This window comes from Palaemon carinicauda, chromosome 22 (assembly GCF_036898095.1).
Source record: "Palaemon carinicauda isolate YSFRI2023 chromosome 22, ASM3689809v2, whole genome shotgun sequence".
In the NCBI taxonomy this organism is placed as follows: domain Eukaryota; kingdom Metazoa; phylum Arthropoda; class Malacostraca; order Decapoda; family Palaemonidae; genus Palaemon; species Palaemon carinicauda.
In genome coordinates, this window is record NC_090746.1 from 89,205,860 (window position 1) to 89,233,842 (window position 27,983).

At 42.0% G+C, this 27,983-nt stretch overlaps 1 protein-coding gene across 2 annotated transcripts in view; it reads left to right on the plus strand.

Annotated features, from left to right (window-relative positions):
* LOC137616608 (ankyrin repeat family A protein 2-like) overlaps positions 1 to 27,983 on the plus strand; it is a 106,773-nt gene that overhangs the window by 18,913 nt on the left and 59,877 nt on the right. Inside the window, exons 3-4 of one of the 2 annotated variants that reach the window (XM_068346509.1) lie at positions 10,778 to 10,855; positions 23,957 to 24,083. In XM_068346509.1, coding sequence (XP_068202610.1) covers positions 10,778 to 10,855; positions 23,957 to 24,083 — 205 coding nt within the window. The remainder of the gene's footprint in view (positions 1 to 10,777; positions 10,856 to 23,956; positions 24,084 to 27,983) is intronic. The other variant, XM_068346510.1, reaches the window with a different exon arrangement.

Sequence of the window (27,983 nt, forward strand, 5' to 3'; positions counted from 1 at the left end):
GGTTTTATTAGCTCGTCAACCCTCACTAGTTCCCTTTTACATCCACCTACGTGCACGTCTTTCAATCTTCCAAACATTCTTTTAGTTACCAACACATAATCCATTAATACCCTTTCTACTACTCTTCCATTTGCCACTCTTACCCATGTATACTTGTTTTTATCTTTCTTTTTGAAAAAGCTAGAACTTATTACCATCTCTTGCTCAACACACATATCTACCAGTCTCTCACCACTCTCATTTTCACCGGGTACGCCATACTTCCCATGACACCTTCTACCTCTCCAGCGCCCACTCTAGCATTTAAGTCACCCATGAAAACTACATAATTCCTTCTATCCAGTCCTTCTACACACCTATGTAATTCATTCCAGAACTCATTCCACTCTTCTTCACTTTTCTCACAACCTGGCCCATACGCACTGACAAAAGCCCAACATTCCCTACCCAACCTAACCCTTACCCACATTAACCTAGATGATATCTCCATCCATTCCACTACTTTACATGTCATCCATTCACTCAGCAATAAAGCCACACCTTCTCTTGCTGTTCCCCTTTCAATCCCAGACACTCTACCAGATATTTCACCAAATATCACTTCACCTTTCCCTTTTATCTTTGTCTCACACGAAGCCAATATATCCATCCTTCTATTCCTAAACATACTTCCAATCTCACATCTTTTACTCTCTATCATACTACATCCACGCACATTCAAACACCCCAAAAATAGAGTGCGGGGAGCAGTCACTCTCCCCCCAGCTCCATGTCTTTGATGTCTCACAGGATTATAATACAGGAGAGGGGGTTCCCAGCCCCCTCGGCCCGCCCCTTTTAATCACCTCTTACGACACGCAGGGATACATTGGCGCTATTCTAATTGTTTTTATGCCCGTGCAGCCACTGGTGGCATATATATATATATATATATATATATATATATATACAGTATATATATATATATATATATATATATATATATATATATATATATATATGTATATATATATATATTCATCTTAATTTATAGGATAGGAACTTACAGTTTATTGAATTTCTTATTCCTTATCTAGGTATTAATCTCTGGCATCAATGTTCAATTGTTAATTCTGACCATCCTTTAAATTCAGATCTTCCCAGGCAATACCATCCTGTTTGTAAAACTAGGTTTGCAGTTGATTTTAATAATCAGGCCTTCTCCATTATTAGGCTTAATACTACACAGTAATCTCAAAGTTTTATTCCAACTGTGACCAAGTTGTGGAATGATCTTCCTAATCGGGTAGTTGATTCGGTGGAACTTCTGAAGTTGAAACTTGCAGCAAATGTTTTATGTTGAACAGGCTGACATAAGTCTCTTTTTTATAGTTTGTATATGAAAGATAAGTTTTAATGTTGTTACTGTTCTTAAAATATTTTATTTTAATTGTTCATTACTCCTCTTATAGTTTATTTATTTCCTTTCCTCACTGGGATTTTTTCCCTTGTTGGTGCCCTTGTGCTTATAGAATCCTGCTTTTCCAACTATGGTTATAGCTTAGCTAGTGATAATAATAATGATAATGATAATAATCATGTAATGACTTTTTGCCTCAAATAAAAGAACCGTTTTGTGATATTTGGCAGCATTATTGGAGTTCTTTTGATCAGAATAAGATTAAGGCAATCACAAATACAATACATTCATGGAAATACCTATGGTAATATGCCCAGAGGGTGGGAACTGTCTTCTGTCGCTTTAGAATTGGGCACACTCTTAACCCTTTTACCCCCAAAGGACGTACTGGTACGTTTCACAAAAGCCATCCCTTTACCCCCATGGACGTACCGGTACGTCCTTGCAAAAAAATGCTATAAAAATTTGTTTTTCATATTTTTTGATAATTTTTTGAGAAAATTCAGGCATTTTCCAAGAGAATGAGACCAACCTGACCTCTCTATGACAAAAATTAAGGCTGTTAGAGCAATTTGAAAAAATACACTGCAAAATGTGCTGGGAAAAAAATAACCCCTTGGGGGTTAAGGGTTGGAAATTTCCAAATACCCCGGGGGTAAAAGGGTTAACTCATGAGTTCTTGATGACAGGCAGGTGCTAACCCTTGTGTGTTGATTACTTGGCACCCCTGACTCTTAGGTATTTACTGATTGAATGTCTCAGTCTTATGGATATCAGAGAACGATTCCTCCCTGAAGCTCGTAATGAGGATGGTAGATACATGCTCACCAAGATTCTTGGAGGGGACATTTTGTTTGATGCCAGTGGCATTTTTAAGTTCATATTGGAAGCTGGCCTTCTTTCTATTTTCTAAATGGTATATTCTTTTTATATATATTTACTATAAGTTATCAATTCTTAATTAATCACCCTTAAATCAGCATCAATGACCATTGATGTTATAATGTCAGGTAACTACCAATCATTCATTCTTTTTGTAGTTTTATGATTGCTTTCTACCTGTATAGATACGGTATCTTCAAGTGTTCTAATATAAGATTCATCTATTCCTTGCCTTTGAAGGGCTTTCATTACTGCTGAAGTTTTGACAGAATCAAAAGTTTTTTCATAGTCTATAAATATCATACATAGTAGTTTGTCATACTATCTTAATTTTATGATTAGCTGGTTAATTACGTGGATATGGTCAGTTGAATGCCTGCTTCTAAAACCTGCCTGCTCTCTTGGTTGAAAGTATAGCTGTCTTTCTATTTAGCTTAATATGAATTTGTATAATGATAAAGTTCTCCAAGCTGTAGGAATAGAACAGTCTTGCAGACATTTCATGTAAAGTTATGAGTTTTACTACTATGAAATCTCCTCCATTTATTATTGAATCAATTATTATTATTATTATTATTATTATTATTATTATTATTATTACTACTACTTGCTAAGCTACAACCTTAGTTGGAAAAGCAGGATGCTATAAGCCCAGGGGCTCCAACAGGGAAAGTAGCCAGTGAGGAAAGGAAACAAGGAAAAATAAAATATTTTAAGAACAGTAATAACATTAAAATGAATAATATTTCTGATATAAAGAAATTTTTTTTCAACAAAACAAGAGGAAGAGAAATAAGATAGAATAGTGTGCCTGAGTATACCCTCAAGCAAGAGAACTCTAACCCAAGACAGTAAAAGACCATGGTACAGAGGCTATGGCACTACCCAAGACTAGAGAACAATAGTTTGATTTTAGAGTGTCCTTCTAGAAGAGCTGCTTACCATAGCTAAAAAGTCTCTTCTACCCTTACCAAGAGGAAAGCGGCCACTGAATAATTACATTACAGTAGTTAACCCCTTTGGTTAAGAAGAATTGTTTGGTAATATCAGTTTGTTCCAACACAGAGACTTACCTCGAACTACTTTCTTAGGAGTTACCTGGAATCTCCTCTCAACGAACCAGAGTGTTGTGTAGTCTACCCTACTTCCGTTTTCTGTGGGGGACTAACCCAGGAGTAAGGAGAACGTGCCCTGAGGGTAGTCCTGAGCTAGGTCGGCGTTAGCTTGGGTCTCGCTCGTCAGTAAGTTCTCTGGTCGCGTCGCTCTCATTCTCTTGCGACCCTTTGTGTCCCGACTCGTGTGTCCCACGTGGTTACCGCGTGGTAACTCTGTGCATTTCCCTTGTGTTCTCGCGTGTTCACTCCTTTCCCTTGTGTTTCCCAAGTGATTTCCTTATTTATTCCCTTCGTGCCTGTGTCTTGTGGTTGTGTTGTGATGGAGCAGACCCGCCGTTGTCCTGGGCCTAGAGCCGGGAAGTCGTGTGGAGCGTTCCTTTCCAAGCCGGAGGTGGACACGCATTCCTTTTGTTCTTCCTGTAGAGGCAGAGTGTTTTCGCCGACGGATACGTGCTCAGAGTGTGTTAGCTGGAATGAAATCCAGTGGGTGCGTTATAGCACAAAGAAGAAGAAATCGTCTAAACGATCTCCTAGGAAGTCAAGCATCTCTTCGCCATTACCGTCGCCAGGTGGACGGTCTGACGGGGCTTCTGTCTCTTCTTCCCCTACCCAGAGTAGGGGACGAGGTAAGTCCGTTGCGGGGAAAGTGCCGAGGGCTCTTCCCCAAGAGTCTAATTTACATGATGTGGGGGTTGCTGGGCCTTCACAGGCTAGTGGGGGGCCTGATAGTGCTGTGTCTGGGGGTTTTGGAGACTCTGCCCTTGTGATTGGGGGGCACATCTCCTCCGATGACCCCATGTGGAGTAACACTGTGCCTGTCTCTTCGCCCGCTTCTTGGGCCTGTGTTTCAGCTACTTCAGCGGCTGATAGCGTCCAGGAGAGATTAGACTCGACGGTAAGGGAGCCCTTCGGGTGGAAGCTCCCGAAAACGCCAGGTAGGTCCCCGTTACGGATGGAAGATGGCCTAGATACCTGGTTCCCAAGCGTAGTGCGTCCGACCTCCTTTCCAGCTCCTCTGACGGCGGTTTCGGACTTGTTTTTACAACCCTCGATCTCTGGAACTCAACAGGTCACGAAGACCTCAGTGGCCTCCGCTCCCGTCCGTCGATCGGGTTATGCAGTATCGTCGGGATCTTCGGAGGGCGGTTCTTCGGTCTCTTCAGAGGGTGAAGCGAGGAGGAGGCGCCGACGGCGGAGGGAGAGGTCCAGGAGCAGGCGTTCCCGCTCAAGGTCCCACTCAAGGTATAGTAGGAAACGATCCAGGTCACCGAGGAGGAAGTACAGGAAGAGTAGGTCCCCCGATGGTGAATGGGTCTTCATTCCCCGCAGGAGCAAGTTTCAGCGTTCTCCAAGTCGACGGTCCAGGGTTTATTCGCCACGAAGGCCCTCGACCAGCCACAAGTATGACCCTCGCAAGGAGCAAAGCGAGAAGGACTCTTCAGGCAGGCGTAAGACCGCGAAGCTTCCGGCTCAATCCGCCCAGCGGGTGGAGCCATGCTTTCGGACGGGCAGCCTGGTCGGGTCAGCACAGCTGGCTCGGCCCTTGGACTCACAGGAACGGTTTCCTCCGTCGGGTCAGCCCACGGAAACCGCATCCTCGTCCTCCAAAGATATTTTACGGACGGTAGTTCTCGCCGACACGGCGATTCCCGTCCCGACACCCGGACCTAGTGCGGAGGTTTCCGTCGGAGCAGACCGCCACCACCGCAGGGAGGTGCTCGTTGAGCCAGAACCGCGGCGCCCGGTGGGAGTGCCCGGTGACCCGGCACCTCGGAATCAGGCAGAGGGTGTTGCTGACGGCAGGGAAGGTTCCCCAACCGAGGACTCGGAATATCTCAGAGTGATAGGCCTGATACGCAGGCATCACCGAATTGAAGAACCTGTTCCAACCGACGAGGACTCCTGGAGGTCCAACCTAAGTCGGTTGATGGAGGCCCCCGTGCAGCAGAAAACCTCCCTGGCGCTGCCTGTGGCCAGGGATCTGGTCCTGGGCCGTGCCCACGTGGACAAGATTGTGGCGGGCAATGCCGAGGCTCCCAAGTCACAGAGCTTCTCAAAGTTACTACAGGGACTCAGGTCCCAGAGTAAGTTTTATGTCCCTGAAGGGCAGCGGCCGGGAGCCTGCAAGATAGAGCCTTCCCTGGAAGTTTTGAGCCAGGGTGCCCCAGAAGACAGAGCCACATCAGCCCTGATTTGTTTTTTGCAGTCGGAGGCTGCAATGATGGAAGAAATGTCCAAAGATTTGGTACACGTCGCCTCCTGGTTGGACTGGTGGGCCTCCACTCTGGTAGGTGTGCAGGCCACCTACGACTTGACGGACCCAGAGCAACAAGACCTCCTGAAGGAACTTATCATCTCCGGGGGGCAAGACCTTGAAATTCTTGACTTATCAGTCTCTTGCCCTGTCAGCGAACTGGGTACTTCGAAAACGAGATACTATCTTGGCCAAGCTTTCCCGGAAGATCCCGGACAGAGAGGCAAGGGCTTTGAGGAGCCTACCTGTGTGGGATGACTCCCTGTTTCCGTTAAAACAGCTGGAGGAGCTAATGGAAAAGGTCTCAAAAAGGAAGGAGGTGAGCACACCCAGACCTCAACCCGTGAGGAGACCCGCCTACAAGAGGTCAACGTCAGATGGACCCTCTACTTCTCATGCCTCTCCTAGCCTGACGAGGAGAGACGCCCCATCTTCCTCTTGGGCTCAACCACCACAGCCCCCCCGTAGAGGAGCCCCAGCAGCATCTGCCTCTTTTAGGACGGTATATTCAGCATCCAGGAGAGGACGTTCAGGCCGCTCCTCCAGGAGGAGATAGAGTGGGAGGCCCCCTACTCCTGCCCAAGCCTCAGGTTGGGGGATGCCTCAGACGATATTGGCAAGCATGGAGGGCTCACGGTGCGGAGCCCTGGACAGTATCCGTACTGAAAGAAGGGTACAGACTCCCGTTCTTAACGGAACCTCCACCTTTGATTCCAGCCAGCCTGACGGAGTGGCTGGCACCTAAGGACCCATTGAAGAGGGCAGCCCTTCAGGAAGAAGTGTCCACGATGTTGGAGAAATGTGCCATGGAAGAGGTCCTACACCCGGGACCAGGCTTCTACAGCCGACTTTTTCTGGTAGAAAAGGCGACAGGGGGATGGAGACCGGTGATAGACCTGTCAGCCCTCAACAAGTTTGTTTGCAAGACGGACTTCAAAATGGACACCCCGAAGTAGGTCTTGCAGTCCTTGAGGGAAAAGGACTACATGATGACCATAGACCTCAAGGACGCATACTTTCAGATCCCGGTCCACCTCTCAAGCAGGAAGTTTCTCCGGGTGAAGTGGGGTGCCCAGATCCTGCAATTCAAGACTCTCTGCTTCGGTTTGTCAACAGCTCCCCAGGTATTCACGAGAGTCTTCACGACAGTTTCGGTGTGGGCTCACGAGCGGGGTATTCGCCTCATTCGGTACCTGGACGACTGGTTGGTCCTTTCCTCCTCAGAGGGCGTTTTGAGGGAGCAAGGTGTAAGGCTGCTTCAATTCTGCAAGGATCTGGGGATCACGATCAACCGAGAAAAATCGAATCTGTCGCCCTCCACCAGGATGACCTACTTGGGGATGACACTGGACTCCCGACTAGTGAAGGCCTTTCCGTCAGAGAACCGTGTGAACAACCTAGTAAGGATCCCCCTGCCTTTCCTTTCAGGACAACCCAGGAGAGCCAAGGACTGGCAAAGGCTGATAGGTCATCTAGTGTCGTTTGAGAAACTCGTTCCCCAAGGGAGGCTCAGGCTCAGGAGCATCCAATGGAACCTGAAGGGTTTCTGGAACCAAGTAGACTCGCCCCACAAATTAATCCCCGTCCTGCCAGACACAATACCCTCCCTGGAGTGGTGGCAGTGTCGGTCGAATACGCTCAAGGGGATGCCCTTCGCAACCGAGCCTCCCGAGATGCTCCTGTTCACAGACGCCTCCAACGAGGGGTGGGGAGCACATCTCCTCAACGAGACGGCGAGAGGAGCCTGGACGGACGAGGAGAAAGTGCTACACATCAACGTCCTGGAGCTGAAGGCAGTCCAAAAAGCTTGCCTGCAGTTCATCGAACTTCTAAGGGGAAACACGGTGGCGTTGATGTGTGACAACGCCACAGTGGTCGCGTACATAAAGAAACACGGAGGTCTAAAGTCAAAGGAGTTGTGCGATCTCGCTCTAGAGATCCTGGATTGGGCAGAGTCGAACCAGATAGTGATTTCGGCAAGGTTCATCCCAGGCAAGAAGAACGTCCTAGCCGACGGTCTCAGCAGGATGGGACAAATAGTGGGAACAGAGTGGTCCCTCCTCCCAGAAGTAGCCAGGCTCATCATTCAAAGATGGGGATCGCCGGTGATGGATCTCTTTGCAACCAGGCTGAACGCACAACTCCCCGTGTTTTGTTCTCCTATCCCGGACCCAAAGGCGGCCTTGGAAGATGCCTTTCAGCACAAATGGGACAACCTCGACGTGTACGCTTTTCCCCCCTTCACATTGATCAGGCAAGTGCTCAACAGAGTAAGGGCGGCCTGAAACTTAAAGATGACTTTGGTAGCGCCCTGGTGGCCGGAGAGGGAGTGGTTCGCGGATCTAAAGGACCTGGCATGTCTTCCTCCGTGGCCGCTCCCCGACAGGCCAGATCTTCTACAGTAGCCACACTTTCTAAGGTTCCACGACAATCCTCAGTCTCTACGCCTTCACGCCTGGAGACTATCGAGCGGCTCCTGAGGAAAGAGGGATATTCAACAGGAACTGCAGAAAAGATGTCACGTTATCTGAGACGGTCTTCGGCAGCGGTCTACCAAGCAAAATGGGCCACTTTTACGAAATGGTGTACCTCAAAGGACATCAAGCCCCTCAAAGCTTCGGTCCCAGATATCGCAGATTTTCTAGTGCATCTCAGAAACGAAGTGGGCATGTCAATTCCAGCTATAAAAGGGGTACGTGCAGCCTTGGGCCAAGTCTTCCTACTGAAGGGTATCGACCTGGGCACCTCTAGACACATCTCTATGCTCATCAGGAGCTTTGAACAAGCTTGCCCTCCTCAAACCTCTAGGGTGCCGCAGTGGGACTTGGCAAGGGTTTTGAAAATGTTAAGTGGACCCCCGTTCGAACCACTGAAGGATATAGTAGACAGGGATCTCACTCTCAAGACGGTCTTCTTGTTGGCCTTGGCCTCTGCTAAGAGAGTAGGAGAGATCCATGGGCTGTCTTACAACATCTCTCATTCGAAGGGGTGGAGAGAAATCTCCCTCAAGTTCGTCCCTTCTTTCGTGGCAAAAACTCAGAATCCAGCAGTCTGGGATCCAAAGTTCGAGGTATTCTCAATGCCAGCCATTCCTAAGACAGGGAATCCAGAAGATTTGAAGTTGTGCCCCGTCCGTGCCATTAGAAAGTACCTTGAGAGGACTGCACACCTCCGGCCTAGTATCAAAAATCTTTTCGTCTCTACGGGTGTTACGAAGAAGCAGGTATCGAAGAATACCATCTCCTTTTGGTTGAGACAGGTTATTGTCAGGGCCTATAATGAGGACGGACTGCCCCTGCCAGGTACCCCTAGGCCACATGACATTAGGGGCCTAAGCACATCTTTAGCTTTTGAGAAGAACATGGCGGTGGGCCAGATCCTTCGAGCGGGCACCTGGTCGAATCAGTCGACCTTCACAGCCCATTATCTCAAGGATTACTCGAGGAGATCTTTAGACGGTTTTTCTATTGGTACAGTCATCTCCGCGCTCCAAGCGATTTAACGGTGAAGCCCCAGGTACGATCGCGGATAACAAAACCAAGAGACACAGGTTCGTTCCTTTTCACCCTAGTCCCCGTTTTCCTATCCCTGCTCGGAGATAACCACACATATAAACCAAAGAAGACACGTCTCTGCAGCTTCGTCACAGGAATTTTTAAAGGGTGAGTACTTAGACACTAACATGAGCTCTCTGTGTAGTTTGCCCTACCTTTCGTTTTTCCGATATTTTATACAACCTAGTTCATATCTAGGTTACGAGACGTCCGCTTAGCTGGGTCTGAAGTTCAGGAAGACACTCCCACCTCCTAAAGTGTAAGTCTCCTAAGAAAGTAGTTCGAGGTAAGTCTCTGTGTTGGAACAAATAAAAAATTTTAAGTAATTTTTATTTTTCCTAACATACTTACCGAGAACTACTTTCGGGTAATGGCCCTCCCTACCTTCCCCGAGTGCCTTTCAGCCCTTGAAGAGCCTTTTGTACCATCCTAGGAACTTACTGACGAGCGAGACCCAAGCTAACGCCGACCTAGCTCAGGACTACCCTCAGGGCACGTTCTCCTTACTCCTGGGTTAGTCCCCCACAGAAAACGGAAGTAGGGTAGACTACACAAAACTCTGGTCGGTTGAGAGGAGATTCCAGGTAACTCCTAAGAAAGTAGTTCTCGGTAAGTATGTTAGGAAAAATAAAAATTGCTTAAAATTTTTGATGTTGTCACGTGTATGAGGACAGAGGAGAATGTGTAAAGAATAGGCCAGACTATTCGGTGTATGTGTGGGCAAAGCGAATATGAACTGTAACCAGAGAGAAGGATTCAATGTATTACTGTCTGGCCAGTCAAAGGACCCCATGACTATCTAGCGTTAGTATCTCAACGGATGGGTGGTGCCCTGGCCATCCTACTTGTTAGGCCATCTTCTGCTTTGCCTTTTTTCATGCCTTTTAATGCTTTCTTTACTTTTGGTACTGGCTTGGATGTTTCATTGTTTTTATTTGCAAAGTTATTTATTATATCACTACTGTATTTTAGAGTATTGTATAGAATTCTTATGCAATTTTTGTCACTCCTTCTCTTTTGTTGATAATATTTCCATTTTCATCCTTTAAAGTGAATATGTTTGCACCCTGTTCCAAGTCTTCTATATATATATATATATATATATATATATATATATATATATATATATATATATATATATATGTATATAGATATATTCCATTTTGGAGTTATTTTGTTGGCTAGGTAGTGGTATTTTATATGTTCTTGTATATTTATTAATTTTGGCAAATATGGATTTGAGGGTGATATTTAGTTTAAATATCCTTCCCTTCGAGAGTCCAGTTTCTGAATACTGTTTAATGAAAGGGGAAAGTTTGTGCTGAAAAGACTTTTGTCATTAATGTAAAGTCAGACATAAAGAGATCAGATGGTATGCATGGAATAGACTGACTATTTTTTCTAAATTTGACTGTTCAAGGAACTCCTGAGAACCTTTATTTTGGCAAGATCTGTGATAAATATGTTGATATACTTAAACTATGTACTGTATTTGTTATGATGAATTTTGATTTTGTAATTCCTGAATTAATACTTCTTTGAGGAATAAGTGAACTTGACATTTTCTCCTTAGATAGCAGAAGACCTCGAATCTTCAGGACAAGGAAGGGATGTGTATCAGCAGCTTATGAAGAATCGTGTTGCTACTCGCGTATGCATCTAACTGTATTGTTCTAAATTTTATTCCTGCATCCTCTTGCTGGGCAATTTTCTCCCTCTCTAGTCTATATTCTCCTTTAAGTAGCATTATTCCTAGTCTAAGCACCTCGGTTTTCACATGTATTTATTGCGTACAGTATTTATGTTCCTACACGTATATAAATCTTTCAGTATTTTAAATTGGGGATGACTTTAGTAGGAGCTGTTAATGGCTGATGAATCCTTAAGAAAGTAGTTGGTTAATTATATATTGTGTGTAGGGAAGCTCCATCTATCTAGCTGTTACAGACTAGCCACATTTGTTTTCTGCCACAACTGGTGTGGATGCTCTTTTGCTGTGTTTTTTCACTATTGGATCTTTCTCCTAAGTTGGATGTGTTTTTTTTTTTTATAGCAGACGGGTACCAGAAGATAAGACATTTGATAATGGATTATTTGTTAATCCAGTTTTCAACCTACTGTGAAGGGCAGATCATATTTGGTTGTTTTACCCCCTGAAAGTGTTATATATGCTATTACTGAGAGCATGATCTGGAAACATCATAGATGAAGAAATGCTGTCCATGGAACACATAGAACAACACAAGAATAGTGGATTTATAAATGTGCACTCCCTTTTAGCATTCGCTATCTTTACAAGAGACCTGTATAGTATCTTGACTGCTATTGAAAAAATAGTAATGAAAAAGGGAAATTAGTAAAGCAAAAAGTATGTTGTAGACATTGACGGTTTTTAATACAGTTTAGTTTTAACAATTTTAGAGCGGCTGTATATTTGTAGCTCTGCAGGCAAGGTAGTTAAATTTTACTAGGTTCCAGTTCATGTGGGGGTGACAGGAAATGAAGCAGCAGACAAATTAGCAAAAGAGGCATCAGAAAAACTACTTCCCAGAAGATATCTGCTTATGTGCTATGACTTTTCGTCTCATCAAAATATCTCTTTGTGATAAATGAAGGAGACCACAAATGCTATACATCCATAGAAATATGGTATTATGCCTACAAGGTGGGAAACTGCCCTCTATTGTCTTATAATTGGGCACACACTCTTAACACAGTAGTTTTTTATGACTGGCAGATATCAACCCCAGTGTGATGATTGCTTGGTACCCTTAACTGTTAGGCATTTACTTATTGAATGTCCCAGTCTTGTGGATCTCAGAGAACAATTCGTCTCTGAAGCTCGTAATGAGGATGGCAGATACATCCTCACCAGATGTTATATATGATGTCAGTGAAAATTTCGAGTTCAAATTGGAAGCTGGCCTTTTTATTAGTTTTTAATTGGTATATGAAATTTTTAACTGTTTTATTATAAAGTTATTTATTCATTTCTATTTTTTGTTTTATTTTTTTATCTTGAATTAATTATTCGTTATTAATCATACTATAATCGGCATCAGTGATCATTGATGTTATGATGCCAGATAATCAACAATCATTCAATTTTTCCAATTAGGAAAACCTTGAACTCTGTCTGAGCATATCTCAGCTCATGCTGTGGTAGTATTATCTCCTCATGGGCAATTTACCCTGTGTATCTAATAAGGAATATTATTTCATGCGGTGTGTATAACTGGTATTGCCAGTCTCCTCATGTGTAGACTGTATGTATGTGCAGTGTAGTGGGTTGCCAAACCCTATGAGTGTTCTCAGTGCTTCCTTTGTGTCAAAACTCCTAGTTTAGTGTACTATGTTAGTTTGGTTAAACCCCTTATAGCTTCTTCCTCAAAGGGAGTACAGTTATTATCAGTCACCCAGACTGTGACTCCTCTGTGGAAGAACAGTTGGCAAAGGGAAATCAAGGGAGTTAGCTCTCTCTCTTCTTCTACTAATTCCTTCTCCCCCATTATTCTCTTTGTTGGGCACTTCATTCTTAAGAAGAAGAATAGTTAGTTAGAAGGCCTTTTACTGAAAGCTCCTTAGAACTTAATAGTGATCCATCTCCTCCTTTACAAGGGAGTGATGTAACTTATGTACTAACTAGTACCTGAATTGGCCTGTGTACAGTATACAGTATATACAGTTGTTGTGATGTGTACAAGTGATTGATCCTACTCAGGCCAAACACTTGCACCATAAGCCATGGCAAGGTGGTCCATGTTTGCCCATCTCTTCTGTTCCTGTCATGGCATAGAAGGATGTTTCCTTAACCTTTGCGTGCCGCTGCGCTCTGTTAAGAACTTGTCAACTGGAATATACCTCCCAGGTCGGTTAGCGAAATTTGTTGGACAGAAACTTACGGTCTATTAAATTTCTTATTCCTGATCTAGATATTAATCTCTGGCACCGTTGTTGAATTAGTTCATTATGCATGTTGCATAAGATTTTTCATAACTCTGACCATCCTTTACATTCAGATCTCCCTGGACAATTCTATCCTGTTCGTAATACTAGGCAGGCAGTTAATTCTAATAGCCAGGCCTTCTCCATCACGAGGATCAATACTACGCAGTACTCTAGAAGTTTTATTCCAGCTGTTACCAAGTTGTGGTATGATCTTCCTAATCGGGTGGTTGAATCAGTAGAACTTCAGAAGTTCAAAGTTGGAGCAAATGCTTTTTTGTTGACCAGCCGGACATGAGTCTTTTTATAGTTTATTTATGACATATTTGTTTTTGATGTTGTTAATAGTTTATACATGACATGTCTGTTTTGACGTTGTTACTTATTTTAGAATGATTTATTGTTAATTTGTTCTCTTCATTTATTTATTTCCTTATTTCCTTTCCTCACTGGGCTATTTTTCCCTGTTGGAGCCCCTGGGCTTATAGCATCTTGCTTTTCCAACCAGGGTTGTAGCTTGGATAGTAATAATAATAATAATAATAATAACAGCCACTGCTGTTTCATCAGTTGTAAGTGATTAGCCCTAATTGGACCAATTTCCAGCACAGGATGGTAGGCTGATAAGAGTACTGATAAAAAATCTTGGTTCAGCAGCTGTTGCTCTGGTTTCAGGTGAGTGGTCTTTCATGGTACCAATTGTCTGTCCAGTTAGAGCGAGAGATGATTATGTTGCTTTCCTCCTCTTATTGAAAGAATGGGTTTGAGCATAGAGAATCATTTCTTTGTTGAAGCCTTGTTATTGAAGAGGAATTTTCAAACTGAGGGAACATTTCCCCGTTTGATTCAAATTCCTCTCTATAATGTATTTCTACTTCTCTATTTTTGTATGGCCTCCTCATAATTGTATAAGCATTATACTGTCTGCTGTCCTAACTTTATGAATAATATTTCCCTTATTCTTTATTTATTCTTCTATTATTATTACTATTATTATTATTATTATTATTATTATTATTATTATTATTGATTATCCCAGAAATCTCTTGACCATCGTTAGTGTTCCATTCTGTTCCAATAGCAGAAAACGTGCAAAGTAAATAGAGAAATCTAATATCATGCTTTTTAAAATTATTTTCTAATTTTTCATGTATCTTTATTCTCTTTATAAATTTAAGCTTTTATAAGCTCTCATAGCATTCTTATAAACCCATTATAAACTCTTAAAACACATTTTAGGCTAAAACTTGCTCTTTCTGTCGAATTGTCCTGACATATGTATAATGAAAAAATTAAAATCTGAACACTCAATAACGTATGAATTGCTTGGCTAGGCTACAATATTGACCAAACTAATTTATATGTCCATTTACGTTGGCCAGGAAGTAATGTGCAGTTGTATTTAAAATAAACAGTAGTTTTATATCATTGATGTCTTGCTTAACTGTATCCAATAATAATGATTGTAATTTTCACACTTATTAGTTTCGTATTATGAAAAAGAAATTCGTCTTTCCCATTGTTTATATTTGTAAGGTGATCAAGACTACTGTCTTCCCTTTCCAAATCATCTGATTAAGGAAAACTATTATAATTTTTATTATACCACATAAGAGTATGTAGATTTTAGTAAAAATAATTTATATTGTATATACAGTACAGTACTGTCAATTTTTAAACATTTAACTTAGCCGGTGGATATATATATAGCTAACGTCTCCGACGGTCCGGCAGCAAATTCAAAACTCGCGGGCGATCGAGGGGTTGGGTTGCTGGGTGTACACTAACGCCACCACTCGCCAGGATACTGTAACTATTCCTCACCTCTTCAGTTCTTCTCTGCCGGCTGTGGCGTAAACATTGATTTTCTTGCTCGCGCTAACCTCAAGTTTCTACAGCTTTGGTGAAGTACTTGTTTTGGTTTTTGGCTTTCGATTGGTTGGTTATTCTTTCAACTTTTCCTCGAACAATAAAGATCTTCAAGAGAAACTCTTTTTGAAGAAAGAGAAAAATTTTTACCCTTGCTTTTTTTATCTCTCTCTGGATTTTCCACGATAGAGAGAGAGAATAATGGCCGACCCTTCCCCCAGTGTATGGGAAGTGTGTGAAAGGCTTTAAGTTTTTAGTATTTATTTTATCACTTTATAAATTCTTGTTGATATTTATAGATTTACAGTACCTCTATATTTTTATATCTCCCCCACCTTACTTAGGCCTCATCGATCCTCACTCCATTTGTACTAAATACAGAGATAAATTTTTTATTTTTATGGATTGATGGGATGAATATTTTAAGAAAATATTTTAAGTGAATTTTTGTCTGTTTAATAAATTTTTTCTTTGGATAGTCTTCGATCTGTTTTCAAAGATTAACTAGCGTTAAGTTTATTTATGCTATGCAGTTTTCTGTCTATTGCTACGATAGAGAGAGAGAATAACGATTTCACCTTGCATCGATTTTGACATTTAGTACATTCTTCTTACAAACTGAAGTTTTTTTAAATACTAAATAAAAGGAACATGTTATTTTGCAATTTATTAGTCCTTTTAGTTTTTTTTTTCTTTAGTCAAATAACCTTTTATTGACGGAGAGTGAGTGACTTAGCCAGTACTCTTGTAACAGAGAGAGAGAGAGAGAGAGAACGATACAAATCTTTATTCTCGTCCCAAGTCACTATACAGGGAGATAGAGAGTGAGAAACGTTGTTCTTCTCGATTCAGATATTTATTCTCATCCCAAGTCAATGTATAGGGAGAGAGGGAGAGAAAACGTAGTTCTTCACGATCTAGTTTTTTATTCTCGTCCCAAGTCACTGTACAGGGAGAGAGAGAGAGAGAGAGAGAGAGAAATAAAACGTAGTTCTTCGCGTTCTAGTTTTTTTTTCTCGTCCCAAGTCACTGTACAGGGAGAGAAAGAGAGAAAACGTAGTCCTTAGCGATCTAGTCTAACCTTTTGACTTAAGGGAGAATTGCTTGCTACAGATAGAAATCAGCTTCATTCATGTCTGATGTGAAATTATTAAAAAATGCGAGTGTCAGTGAAAAAAGTGCGAAAAACATGTTCAGTGTTGCGGAGGGTTCGTCTGTACGTACTTGCCGTTCACCCAGTCTAGACCTCTTTCAAGCTCCCCAACCCTTGGGAGAAGGAATGTCAAAAGACCAAAGGGAACGGTAGGTTTTAAACACCGAACAGACGTTCGCCCTTATCTTGAGAGAGGTGAGACTAAGTTCTCCTCTTCCTCCGAAGACGTTAACGTCAGTAAAAAATCCTGGCGCCAGGTTTCAAGACCTCTCAAGAGGAAATTGGTTCCTTCAGAACAAAATGTACATCCTGGCTGCAGTCATTGGAGCAGTCCAGAACGTCTACCTTTATCGGAGGAAGGCTCACCTGCCAAACGTTCCTTTGTAACGTCTGGTTTTGTTGTCCCGGAGACCCCTGCACAGGGTCACGGTGCTTTAATTTCGTCTGGACGTTCCAGACGTGACGTGAGTGCTGCTCCCGTTATCCTCACTGACGTTTCGGATCGAACGTTGCCGAAGGCACGTTATGATCCTCGTGTGCACAATCCTAATTTTAATATGCTGCAGGACATGCAGTCGAAACTATCGATGTTAATGCAGTCATACTGTCCAGCTCCTGAGCGAAAGGAATCTTTGCTTGCGGAGCGTCACGGTGCTGTTAAGTGTGACTCTTATTAGACTTATCAGCTGACGTAACCCCGAGTGTTAACCTTGCTTTCAAATGTGATGCTGATCGCCAGCCTCGACGTGACGTCGAACGTCAGTTTTTGCAGTCCAGCCGTGACGTCGAGCTTCAGTCACTGCAGTCACGACCTGACGTCGGACGTCAGACACTGCAGTCACGACGTGACGTCGAACATCAGTCACTGCAGTCACAACGTGATGTCGACCCTCCTGCCTTGCCTGTTACTCATCGGTAGGTTGATGTAGGCTGTCAAGCTTTGCCTTCTCGACTTCTTATTGACTCTCCACCACGTAGAGACATAGAACTTCCGGATGAAGTTTATTCTGAGGAGGAAGAGGATATTTCTCCTTTCCACAGCTGTACCTTTGGGTATCTCATCTGAAGTAGAGGACCCTAGATCTGCCCAACAATCTTTGGATTTTAAGTAGATCATGACTGTTTTTAAGGAAGTTTTTCCTTCGCATTTTGTTCCTGCTACTCCACGCTTGCCTCCTTCAGAATTCACCTTTGGGTTGGCTGCTACAGCTCCCTCTTTTACTAAATTGGTGCTCTCTCGGTCTTCTTAGAGAGCTTTGCGTTTGCTGAGAGAATGGTTGCAGACCATAAGAAGTCTTGGCAAGTCAATCTTTGCCTTCCCTCCAGCCAGATTGAAGAACTTCTGGCAGGCTTGGGAGAGAAGAGGAGCAGACCAATGGTCTGTCCTCTTGTTGAAGGAGGGGTACATAATACCTTTTGTAAAGAAACCTCCTCTTATCCAAAAGCTGATAGATCTCTCTTCCAGATACTGAGAGGAAGCAAGAAGCATCAGTCTCCAGGCTTTTACAACCTTCTCTTCCTAGTTCCAAAGAACTCAGGAGGTTGGAGACCAGTGCGGGACGTGAGCGCGCTCAATGTGTTTATCCTGAAAACAAAGTTCACTATGGAAACTTCCAAGTCTGTGCTTGCAGCAGTAAGAGAAAGCAATTGGATGGCCTCACTCAATCTCCAGGACGCATACTTCCATATCCCTATCCATCCGACCTTCCAACAATATCTAAGGTTCGTGTATGGGAAGGAAGTGTTCCAATTTCGAGCTCTGTGCTTCGGTCTCAGCACTGCTCCTCTTGTGTTCACGAAGCTCATGTGGAACGTGGTGGCGAGCTTCCTGCACTCGACAGGTGTCAGAGCCTCCCTTTACCTAGACGACGGGCTACTCAGGGCGTCATCCTTCATTCGCTATCTGAAGGACCTCAGATGGACTTTGACCCTAGCGAAGGATTTAGATCTCCTAGTAAAGGAGAAGTCTCAACTGACCCCATCTCAAACTATTCTCTATTTGGGGATGGAGATACCAAGTCTAGTTTTTCGGGCTTTTCCATCGCCATCAAGACTCGAGCAAGCTCTCTTAAAGATTCGTCTTTATCGGAAGAAGAGCAGTTGCTTTGTAAGGATGTGAATGAGTCTACTGGGAACACTCTCGTCTCTGGAGCAGTCTGTCTCCCTAGGAAGACGCAATCTTCGCCCTCTCCATTTTCACCTCACCACCATTGGGACAAGGAGAAGGGCTTAGAAGCAGTGTCCATACCACTTCCAGAAATGATCATGACTTGCCTGAAATGGTGGGATGTCAATCTCAGACTTCAGGAAGGCCTCTCTCTTGCCCACAAGAACCCAGACCATGTGTTGTTCTCAGACGCTTCGGACGCGGGGTGGGGAGCAACACTAGACAGTCTAGAGTGCTCAGGCCTTTGGACCAAAGACCAGGTTAAGCTTCACATCAACCAGAAGGAGCTTCTAGCAGTTCTTTTGGCCCTGCAAAGTTTCAAAAGACTGATTCGAAACAAAGTGGTGCAGGTGAACGCAAACAACACCACAGCGTTAGCCTGCATCGGCAAGCAAGGCGGGACCCACTCGCAGTCCCTTTACTTAACTGCAAAGGATCTCCTAGTTTAGACGAAGGAAAGAAACATCACCTTACTTACAAGGTTTATTCAGGGAGAAAGGAACGTGATGGCAAACTGCCTAAGCAGAAGAAGTCAAGTCATTCCCACGGAATGGACTCTTCATCAGGAGGTGTACGAGAAACTATGGCGGATATGGGAACGTCCGTCCATAGACCTGTTCGCAACCTCAATAACGAAGAGGCTTCCTTCTCTTACTGCTCTCCAGTTCCAGATCCAGAGGCAGTCCACGTCGATGCGTTCTTACTGGACTGGTCTCACCTGGAGGTGTATGCGTTTCCCCCATTCAAGATCATTTACAAAGTCCTACAGAAGTTCGCCTCTCATGAAGGGATTAAGTTGACGTTGGTTGCTCCCCTCTGACCATCAAGAGAATGGTTCACCGAGGTACATCAGTGGATGGTGGACTTTCCAAGAAGCCTGCCAATGCAGTTGGTTCTTTTCAATGAAGAGGTTCCATCAAAGCTTCCACACGCTTCATATAACTGGCTTCAGACTATCGAAGACTCTCTAGAGCTCAAGGGTTTTTCGAAGGAGGCAGCTAGAGCAATTGCCAGAGCATGGAGATCCTCTACCATCAGGATCTACCAGTCTATATGAGAGGTATTTCGAGATTGGTGCAAGGCCACCTCCTTTTCCTCGTCCTATACCTCTATAGCTCAAATAACTTCCTGCTATACCTTAGGAATGTAGGTAACTTTTCTGCCTCTACCATTAAAGGTTACAGGAGCATGTTAGCTGCAGTGTTCAGACACAGGAACCTAAACCTCTCGAACAATAAAGTCCTTCAAGACCTTCTCAAGTCTTTCGAGACTTCCCATAAGCATGGGGTAATGACACCAGCTTGGATCCTGGATGTTGTCCTTAAATTTCTGATGTCTGAGAAATTTTGAACCTTTGAACTTAACTTCTTTTAAAGATCTTACTCTGAAGACATTTTTCTTAGTGAGTCTTGCTACTGCAAAAAGAGTTAGTGAGGTTCATGCCTTCAGTATGAACGTCAGCTTTTATATTGGTAAGGCAGTATGCTCTTTGCAGCTTGGTTTCTTAGCCAAGAATGAGCGTCCTTCCCATCCATGGCCTAAATCTTTTGAGATCCCCAACCTGTCAGATTTGGTTGGTAACAAGATAGAGAGTCCTATGACCTGTGAGAACACTTAAATTTTACATTGACAGAACCAAAAATTTACGTGGTGAATCTGAGTCTTTATGGTGTTCGGTCAAGAAGCCCTCCTTACTGATGTCTAAGAATTCCTTATCGTATTTTTTCAGGCTCTTAATTAGAGAGGCTCACGCTCACTGCAGTGAGACTGACCTTCGATTATTGAAAGTAAAGACTCATGAAGTCAGAGCTGTGGCAACGTCAGTGGCTTTTAAGCAAAATCGTTCCTTACGAAGCATTATGGACGCAACCTACTGGAGGAGTAAATCTGTGTTCGCTTCACATTATTTAAAGAATGTCCAGACTCTTTACGAGGACTGATACACTTTGGGACCATTCGTAGCAGCGAGTGCAGTAGTGGGTGAAGGTTCAACCACTAAATTCCCCTTATCCTAGTACCTTTTTTTTTTCTCTTGAAACTATTATCTTTTTGGTTGTATGTGGAGACTGGGACAGTCTTCCGCAATCATTTGGTTTTAGCGGGTGGTCAAACTTGTTTCTTGAGAGCGCCCAGATCAAGGGTATTGGTTGAGGTCCTGTCATTGGGGTGTTCACCCCAGATATGACAGCTCCTAGAGGTCTTTGGATCGCTGGGCTTCATAAGGATAGCGGACTAATGAGGCAGAGAATCATAAAAGTCAGCTTCCTTATCAGGTACGAACCCTTAAGTTTGTTTTTATCAAAACTCTTGAGGTATATTCCCATGATGTTTACTGCTGGTTTCTTACCCTCGACCAAGGGTGTGAATCAGCTATATATATATCCACCGGCTAAGTTAAATGTTTAAAAATGATATTTTCATATTAAAATAAATTTTTGAACATAGTTACCCGGTGGATATATATAATTTAACGCTCTCCCTTCCGCCCCTCTAGATACCCTACGGGCAGAGAAGACCTGAAGAGGTGAGGAATAGTTACAGTATCCTGGTGAGTGGTGGCGCTAGTGTACACCCAGCAACCCAACCCCTCGATCGCCCGCGAGTTTTGAATTTGCTGCCGGACCGTCGGAGATGTTAGCTATACAGTATATATATCCACCGGGTAAGTATGTTCAAAATTTTTTTTAATATGAAAATATCATTTTAATGTCATAATAAAGTTTAGAAGTTTTTCATCTCCGTTGCCGATGCATTTTACAATATAGTCTTAATCTTAATGGTGTTTTGACCACAAAGCTTAGGAGATTATTGGCCTTTTTTCCCAACTCTGGGTAGGTTTTGTGCAATTTGCTTTACTTTTCATGAAATGATAAAGATATAATGTAATAATACTGTGTATCAGTCATATTCTTCTTAATTTCATTTGTAATAACTACGGTAATTGTTTACTATCATAAAAAGTTTAAATACTAGCATAACAATTGTTGTTATCTTGTGACGGTGCCGAGTGAGGGTTGTGAACTCAAAGGCAGGATGCAATCAACTGAGTTATATTGTTATAGAACACTCTCCTTTATATACAAAACCTCAAGGCAACAGGACATAACAAGTTAACAAGACAGACAATGTTATAGAGGAAACAGCAGACATGAATTTTCATGTTCGTTTAGTGCGAGGGAAGAGCGAAGATACAAGCATAATATATGCAAAAGGAATTATGTACAATTGTGTGACACACGGTTGGTACAATCTGAATTGTTTGTTTACAACAAAACAGCAGTTTTTTTGTTCGGTTGTTTATAGCTGTATGTGTGACTAATGATAATTCAACGAAGGAATGAGAGCAGAGGCAAACTGAAGCCCTGCTCATTGATGGGAAGCATAGAGCATTGCCCGGCAGTTCCTCTCCAAGTGTTGGACAACTTCCTCTTCCAAGGGAGAGTTATCCTTCACCAGGTATTGAGTGACTTTCCCTTCTGAGGGAGAAATACCCTTCATCAACCACTATCCAGCAATCTCCACGCTTACAGGAAGAATCGCCGACACCAGCATATAGGTTGATTGCCTGTTTTTGCCTGCTGGAGAGACAACCTTCACCTGATGCTTTGCTCTCCAGAAGATTCCTCGGATGGAATTGGATTTGTCCATTCCTCATAAGTTCTTCAGAGCTTGATGGAAAAGGAGTTAGGTGACTGCTTGCAGTGCCTGTTCTTTTCCATCATACCCTCAAGTCTCGGGAGCAAATTCCCTTCGGGGTCATTGCCTCAGATGGTGATGACTGCCGACCCCTTGCTGTCACCGCCTCCCCCATCAGTTAGTCTTGTTCGCCACCTCTCCTATCAATAAGTCTCGTAGAGACATAACAAAGCTCTTGGAGCTTTATGAGGCCAAACCTTTCAGGATGTGTGCCTCATGGTTTGTAACATCTTACAACGGAGAAACCTCTCGTAAGCTATATCTCTTCTGGGTTAATACCTACATCATTCCTTTTCAAGACAACAAAGCTCATAGAGCTTTACCAGACCAGTCTCCTAGGGACTTGCACCTCATGGTTTCAAACTCTTACAAGGGAGAAACTTCTATTCTTTAACAAGAGAATGACGAAGCTAACACACCAGTGCGATTACCCCTCACCCAATGAGACTAGAGGGCAAGGATCTCAGAACGCTAACATGTACGAGCTTACCTACTCACGCTCCTAGATTTATTTAATATAAATGTTTGGGCTCTGTAAGAGTTGGGCTTGACTGATTAGGCTGATTAATCTCTTCCCTTTTAATAATGGTAATAACTGTCTCTCACCTTGCTTTCCAACCTCTCTTCCTCTTTTTACTGTCTAGATTATTTGGAAGTGATACCATTGGTAAGATCGGTGCTATTTTCAAAACCAATGTTGTGAGCTGTGGTGGCTTTACCAACTATCTGATAATATTGGGACCCCAAAAATGTCGATGTTCTCAAATTCCATGGGTTGGGTGGCTTATTTTTTAGTGTTAAGAGTCTGCATTTTTTCCAGTTTGTCTGCCATTATGATTTCGGTGGGGATGATGTTATTCTTGCAATGCACTCAGTCCCATGAGGCAAGTTAGACTTTCACTTGAGTCACTTTGATTGTGGTGATACCGATAGTTTGGGTTAGGGTTTGGAGTAGACATTTGAGAGTCAGATTCTGCTTGTGTCATTGTTGTTGGAATTAATTCCATGAGAGGCTAATAGGGTCTATTTTATGGTTTCAGACAGTGTAAAATCTAGTTTCTCTAAACCTTGTTTTTATTGATTTTTTTATTACAATTTCATTATTAATCTCTCCCTGGATTTCCTGACGAGCCACAGACACTGTTGACGACTTCTGCTACTGCTGATAAGGAAAGTTTTTCATACTCTTCTGCTGTGACTATATCTTTCCATCTGTATTTTAAGATTTTAACATTTTTAAGAAACAGGCTTAATATTCACAATTTCTATTTAAATCAGATTCTCATTTTTTATTTTTTATTTTATAATTCAATTTCATTTGGGCCAGATTTGTAAGTTAACTTGACCCATTTGGCTAGATGATCTCCTTTCTATGATATTAATAATTTTCTAATTGGAGACTACAGTAATGAAAAGGGAAAAGCCATTTTGACAGCTTTTTCTTTTGGTTCTGTATTCTTCATATCCAGTTTTGGTTCTAAATTTTTTGAAATCCAATAGGTTTGTCAAATATAAAACTGGAATATTTAGGGTATATCTAAAAGATCTGTCATCCCTCCTGAATCCTTTGCATGTATAGATATTTCACTGTAACCTGCAATGTTCGTTCAGCAGTCTTTGAAGAATACAGTAATTGAGGATTGTGAATACTTCAAATTTGCCTTTAAAGATTTCTGTGTGAAATGGGAAGCCATTATTTTATTTTCCAAGTGCATATTCATGAAAATTCCATTTATTAGACATATTTAGGATGAAAATTATTTCTCATAGCTAGTGCTTTTTATAAATTCAGTTATTTTCTTGTTATTATTTTTGTTTCCTTATGCCATTTGTAATTGAAAATTACTTTAAAGATCTAATATTTATTGTTCAAAATATTTGATAACAGTAAGTGTTGATTTAGATTTTTTTAATTTTCATAGCCAGTGACTGTCTTAACAAATCTTCAACGTGGCAATATTCAAACTCAGACAACCCAAGTTCAGCCAGAAGAAATAACTTTGCACACACGTGCTGCTATGGGAGAACTTTCACCTGAAGACCTTGTAGGTGAGTCGTTTAGCTTCTTGGTTTTTGGTGTCTACTGAGGTTTGTTTTTGTGAAACTCATTAGATTGACAAACCTCTTTCATTCTTAAAATCATGTATGGCTTGATGTAGTTGCATGGCTTCAGAATGGAACCTTGCTTTCCATGTTGGAACATTTTGAAGGGTTAGAGGGCTATTACATTGGTGAATACTTACTTCCTCAGTTTGACTCAAAATATCTCTCAGATACTTTTTTTTAACTCTTATTATTACTTCCACCTCCTTCGTATTTTATTAACTGTCTCTCACCTTACTGACCAACCTCTCATCTCTGTTTCACTATCTAAATTTCTGATAAAGGATACCATTGCTGGGATTAGAATTTTTCCAAAACTAATTGCAAGAGCTGTGGTGGTGTAGCCAACTACTGTACCTGATAATGTTTGGACCATAGGAGTGTCAGTATTCTGATATTGGTATGTGGAACTATTCTCGTGCTGAAATTTGGCTCTCGGATTCCTGGGGTGGGCCGGTTTCATAGAGATAGGACTCTCGGCATTCTATCCAGTTTGCCTGCCACTATATTGGGGATGATTGTATTCTTGAAATGCTCCCAGTCCCATCAAACGGGTTTGGCTTACACTTGAGACTTTCTAAACATAGTGGTACCATCCCTTCTTGGTTGGGGTAGGGAGTTGACATTTGGGAGTCAGCTCTCACAGGTGTCATTGATGGAGGAATTAATTTCATGAAAGTCTAGTAGGTTCATTTTAGGATGTCAGACAGTCTATTTATTTCTTTTCCCCAAACTTATTTCTATTCCATTCATTTTGTTAATTTTAATGAGTATTCCATCCTCCTCATCCTCATCATCTCGTACACATATTGACGTAAAGGGCCTTGGTTAGATTTCACCAGTTGTCTCTATCTTGAGCTTTGAATTCAATACTTCTCCATTCATCATCACCTACTTCGCACTTCATAGTGCTCAGCTATTTAGGCCTGGGTCTTCCAACCCTTCTAGTGCCTTGTAGAGCCCAGCTGAACATTAGGTGAACTAATCTCTCTTGGGGAGTGTGAAGACCATGCCCAAACCAACTCCATCTACCCTTTATCATGATCTCATCCACATGTGGCACTCGAGTAATCTCTCTTATAGTTTCATTTCTAATCCTTTTCTGCCATTCAACTCCCAATATCCTTTTAAGGACTTTGTTCTCAAATCTACTAAATCTATTGGAGATTATTTATTGTCATACTATGACTCATGACCGTAGAGTAACACAGATCTCACTGATCTGATATATAGTCTGATTTTTTATATGTAATTTCAGGCGATTTGACTTCCAAATTTTACTTGACCTAGCGATTGTCGGATTTGCTTTTTTTCAATCTTTCACTAAACTCTAATTCTAAGGACCCTGTATTGGAGATATTAGTTCCTAAATACTTAATGATTTTACCTTAATAATCCTTTCTCCTTCCAATGATGTTTCATCTTCCATTGCATACTCCATTCTTATCATCTCTGTCTTTCATCTGTTTATCTTCAGCCCAACCTTGTGTGATATTTCATGCCTTCCGGTAAGCAAGCATTGCAAATCCTGTCGTGTTCTGCTAAGAAGGACAGCATCATCAGCATACTCTAGGTCTGCTAAATTCCTATCACCAATCCAGTCCAATCCTTCTCCAGGATCTCTGACTGTTCTATGCATTACAAAGTCCATGAGGAGGATAAACGACATGGGTGACAACACACTAAACCCCAACATGGGATCCAACATATTTCTGTGTTTACCCCACGAGAATAGAACCTGTCAATGAGCTATTTTATTTTTAATACAAATTGATTCTTATGAGTGTAACCCTTTAGGGCTTGGATGGAACTTCTTGAATCAGTATAAATGACAAACTTATGATTCACCCTATCTTCAATAGTTTTAATCATCTCAGTTGCTATTATAATGGATGTAAATACTGATGCTTCACTGGGTAATCAGAGCTGACGCATTTTGGCATTTTGTCTGAGGACAGTCCAACACAGCCATCACCCATTGAAAATTTAGAGCCATCAGTATAAATAGCATAATGAGGTCCTTTTCTTTAGATATGTTCCAAGGCATGGTGTTTATGGTGACCTTGAGTATGATTATGTTTCTTTGACAGATATTAAATATAAAAGCATATTTTTGTTTTCATTAAGGTCCAAGGTGGAAGAAGATATGGTTCTAAGGCTTATTCTGATGTTTGTTGATTGTAAAACGGATTTTGAGCGAAGCGAAAAATCAATTTTTGGGTTAGATGGAAGGTTCCTACAAGTAGCTTCCAAGGGATATTTGAACTACAGTGATATTCCCAGAGAATTTACCTTTAGGTCTCCAGAATTCTAACTCCTGGTGCGAATATCCTTAAAATTTCTCTTAAGGATATTGCATAATCAGGGGACGTATATCTTCACCCCGAATAGCGTTTTCGCCTCGAGGGGGAAGAGTGGAAAATTAGAAGGGGACATGTTATCAAGGTTACCCTTCCTCCCATACTACTATTGAGTATCTAGATGGCGCCATATCCAAGATGGCGGTTATTCCTAGTAGCATTGGGCATGGTGCTACAGATATAGTAGTTTTGGGAGGGATCCTGCCAAGGCCTTTTCTATAGAAAAGGAGGGTGGGTCCATTAGGACGACATGGCTATCTCACCCAAAAATAGATTTTTCGCTTTGCTCAAAATCCGTTTTTGGGGCTCAAACCATGTCGTCTGATGGAAGTTTACCAGAGAATTACTAGAAAGTACTGTATCTGTGGATTTTCATAGGTGCCTTAACCTTGGGACAATTTTTCTATGGTCATCTGGACCATTGAGACAAATGACGTTACCATTATCCGTCATTACCCTAATCATAGACAATGTTAGTGCTTCCTGCCCCCTGCTGGGAAGAGTCATACTAGACAGTAGAAAAGGGGCCTCAAGGTTAGCATATATTGTATGAACAAACATAAGTATCCACCAGATATACAAATGATCTCACGGTTTGTATATATCGTCGGAACAATATAAGTGTTAACTATATCCATTGTTTGTAAGCATACAATGATGTGAGGTTTATTTAACTAAATAAGTAAGAGAATAGTGTGCAAATTGCAGGGCGAAATAGGACGCAATTACATTCTAATAGACATTTATTTTGAATAAATGACTAAATGGAAAAACGAGTGTAACGTGTTAAAGGAATTATACGTGCAACGTATACAGAAAATATTTTTACCCTCCCTGAAAGGGAAGAAATTATGAGAGCCACTCTAAAACTGAAAATTTTGATAAATTTTCCCAATGTAGATTCTGTAAATGTTGTATACTATCAACACTGTGTACTATGTACACATGGCACAAGTGTTATCTGTATAATTCCACACCTGAGATTTTGAACAGTCTTAGTGTCACCATGGTGACACTCACTTGAAAGGTATCGCACTGGGAGTGTCAACACCTTTTCACCCTAATTGATAGTCCCAATCAATTAACTGTTCATTGCAGCACTAGACGACAGGTTTTAATACACTACCTGCCGCCACCACATAATGCTTCAGTTCATGGACTTGCTTAGCGTAGTGTTTGTAGAACACTCTGGATGATTTCCATCCAGTATATGAGCGAAGACGCTCAAAGTCCACATACTGAAAAAAGTTCAGTGATGAAGCAATTTTCCTCTGATCATGACCTGCGGGTGTACTGTCAGGATCCACTCTGCAAATGAAGTAGGTGAACTTTGCCCTCAGTTGTTTTAGGGATAAGTTTGATCCTGAGATTTCTCCTCTAAAGAGCTGTCCTCCCCTGAAATCTGAAGTTCTACGAAGATAGACATTTAGACACTCTACTGGACATAGAGAGACATCTTCCTTCAGAGGGCAGATTCTCTAGGGAC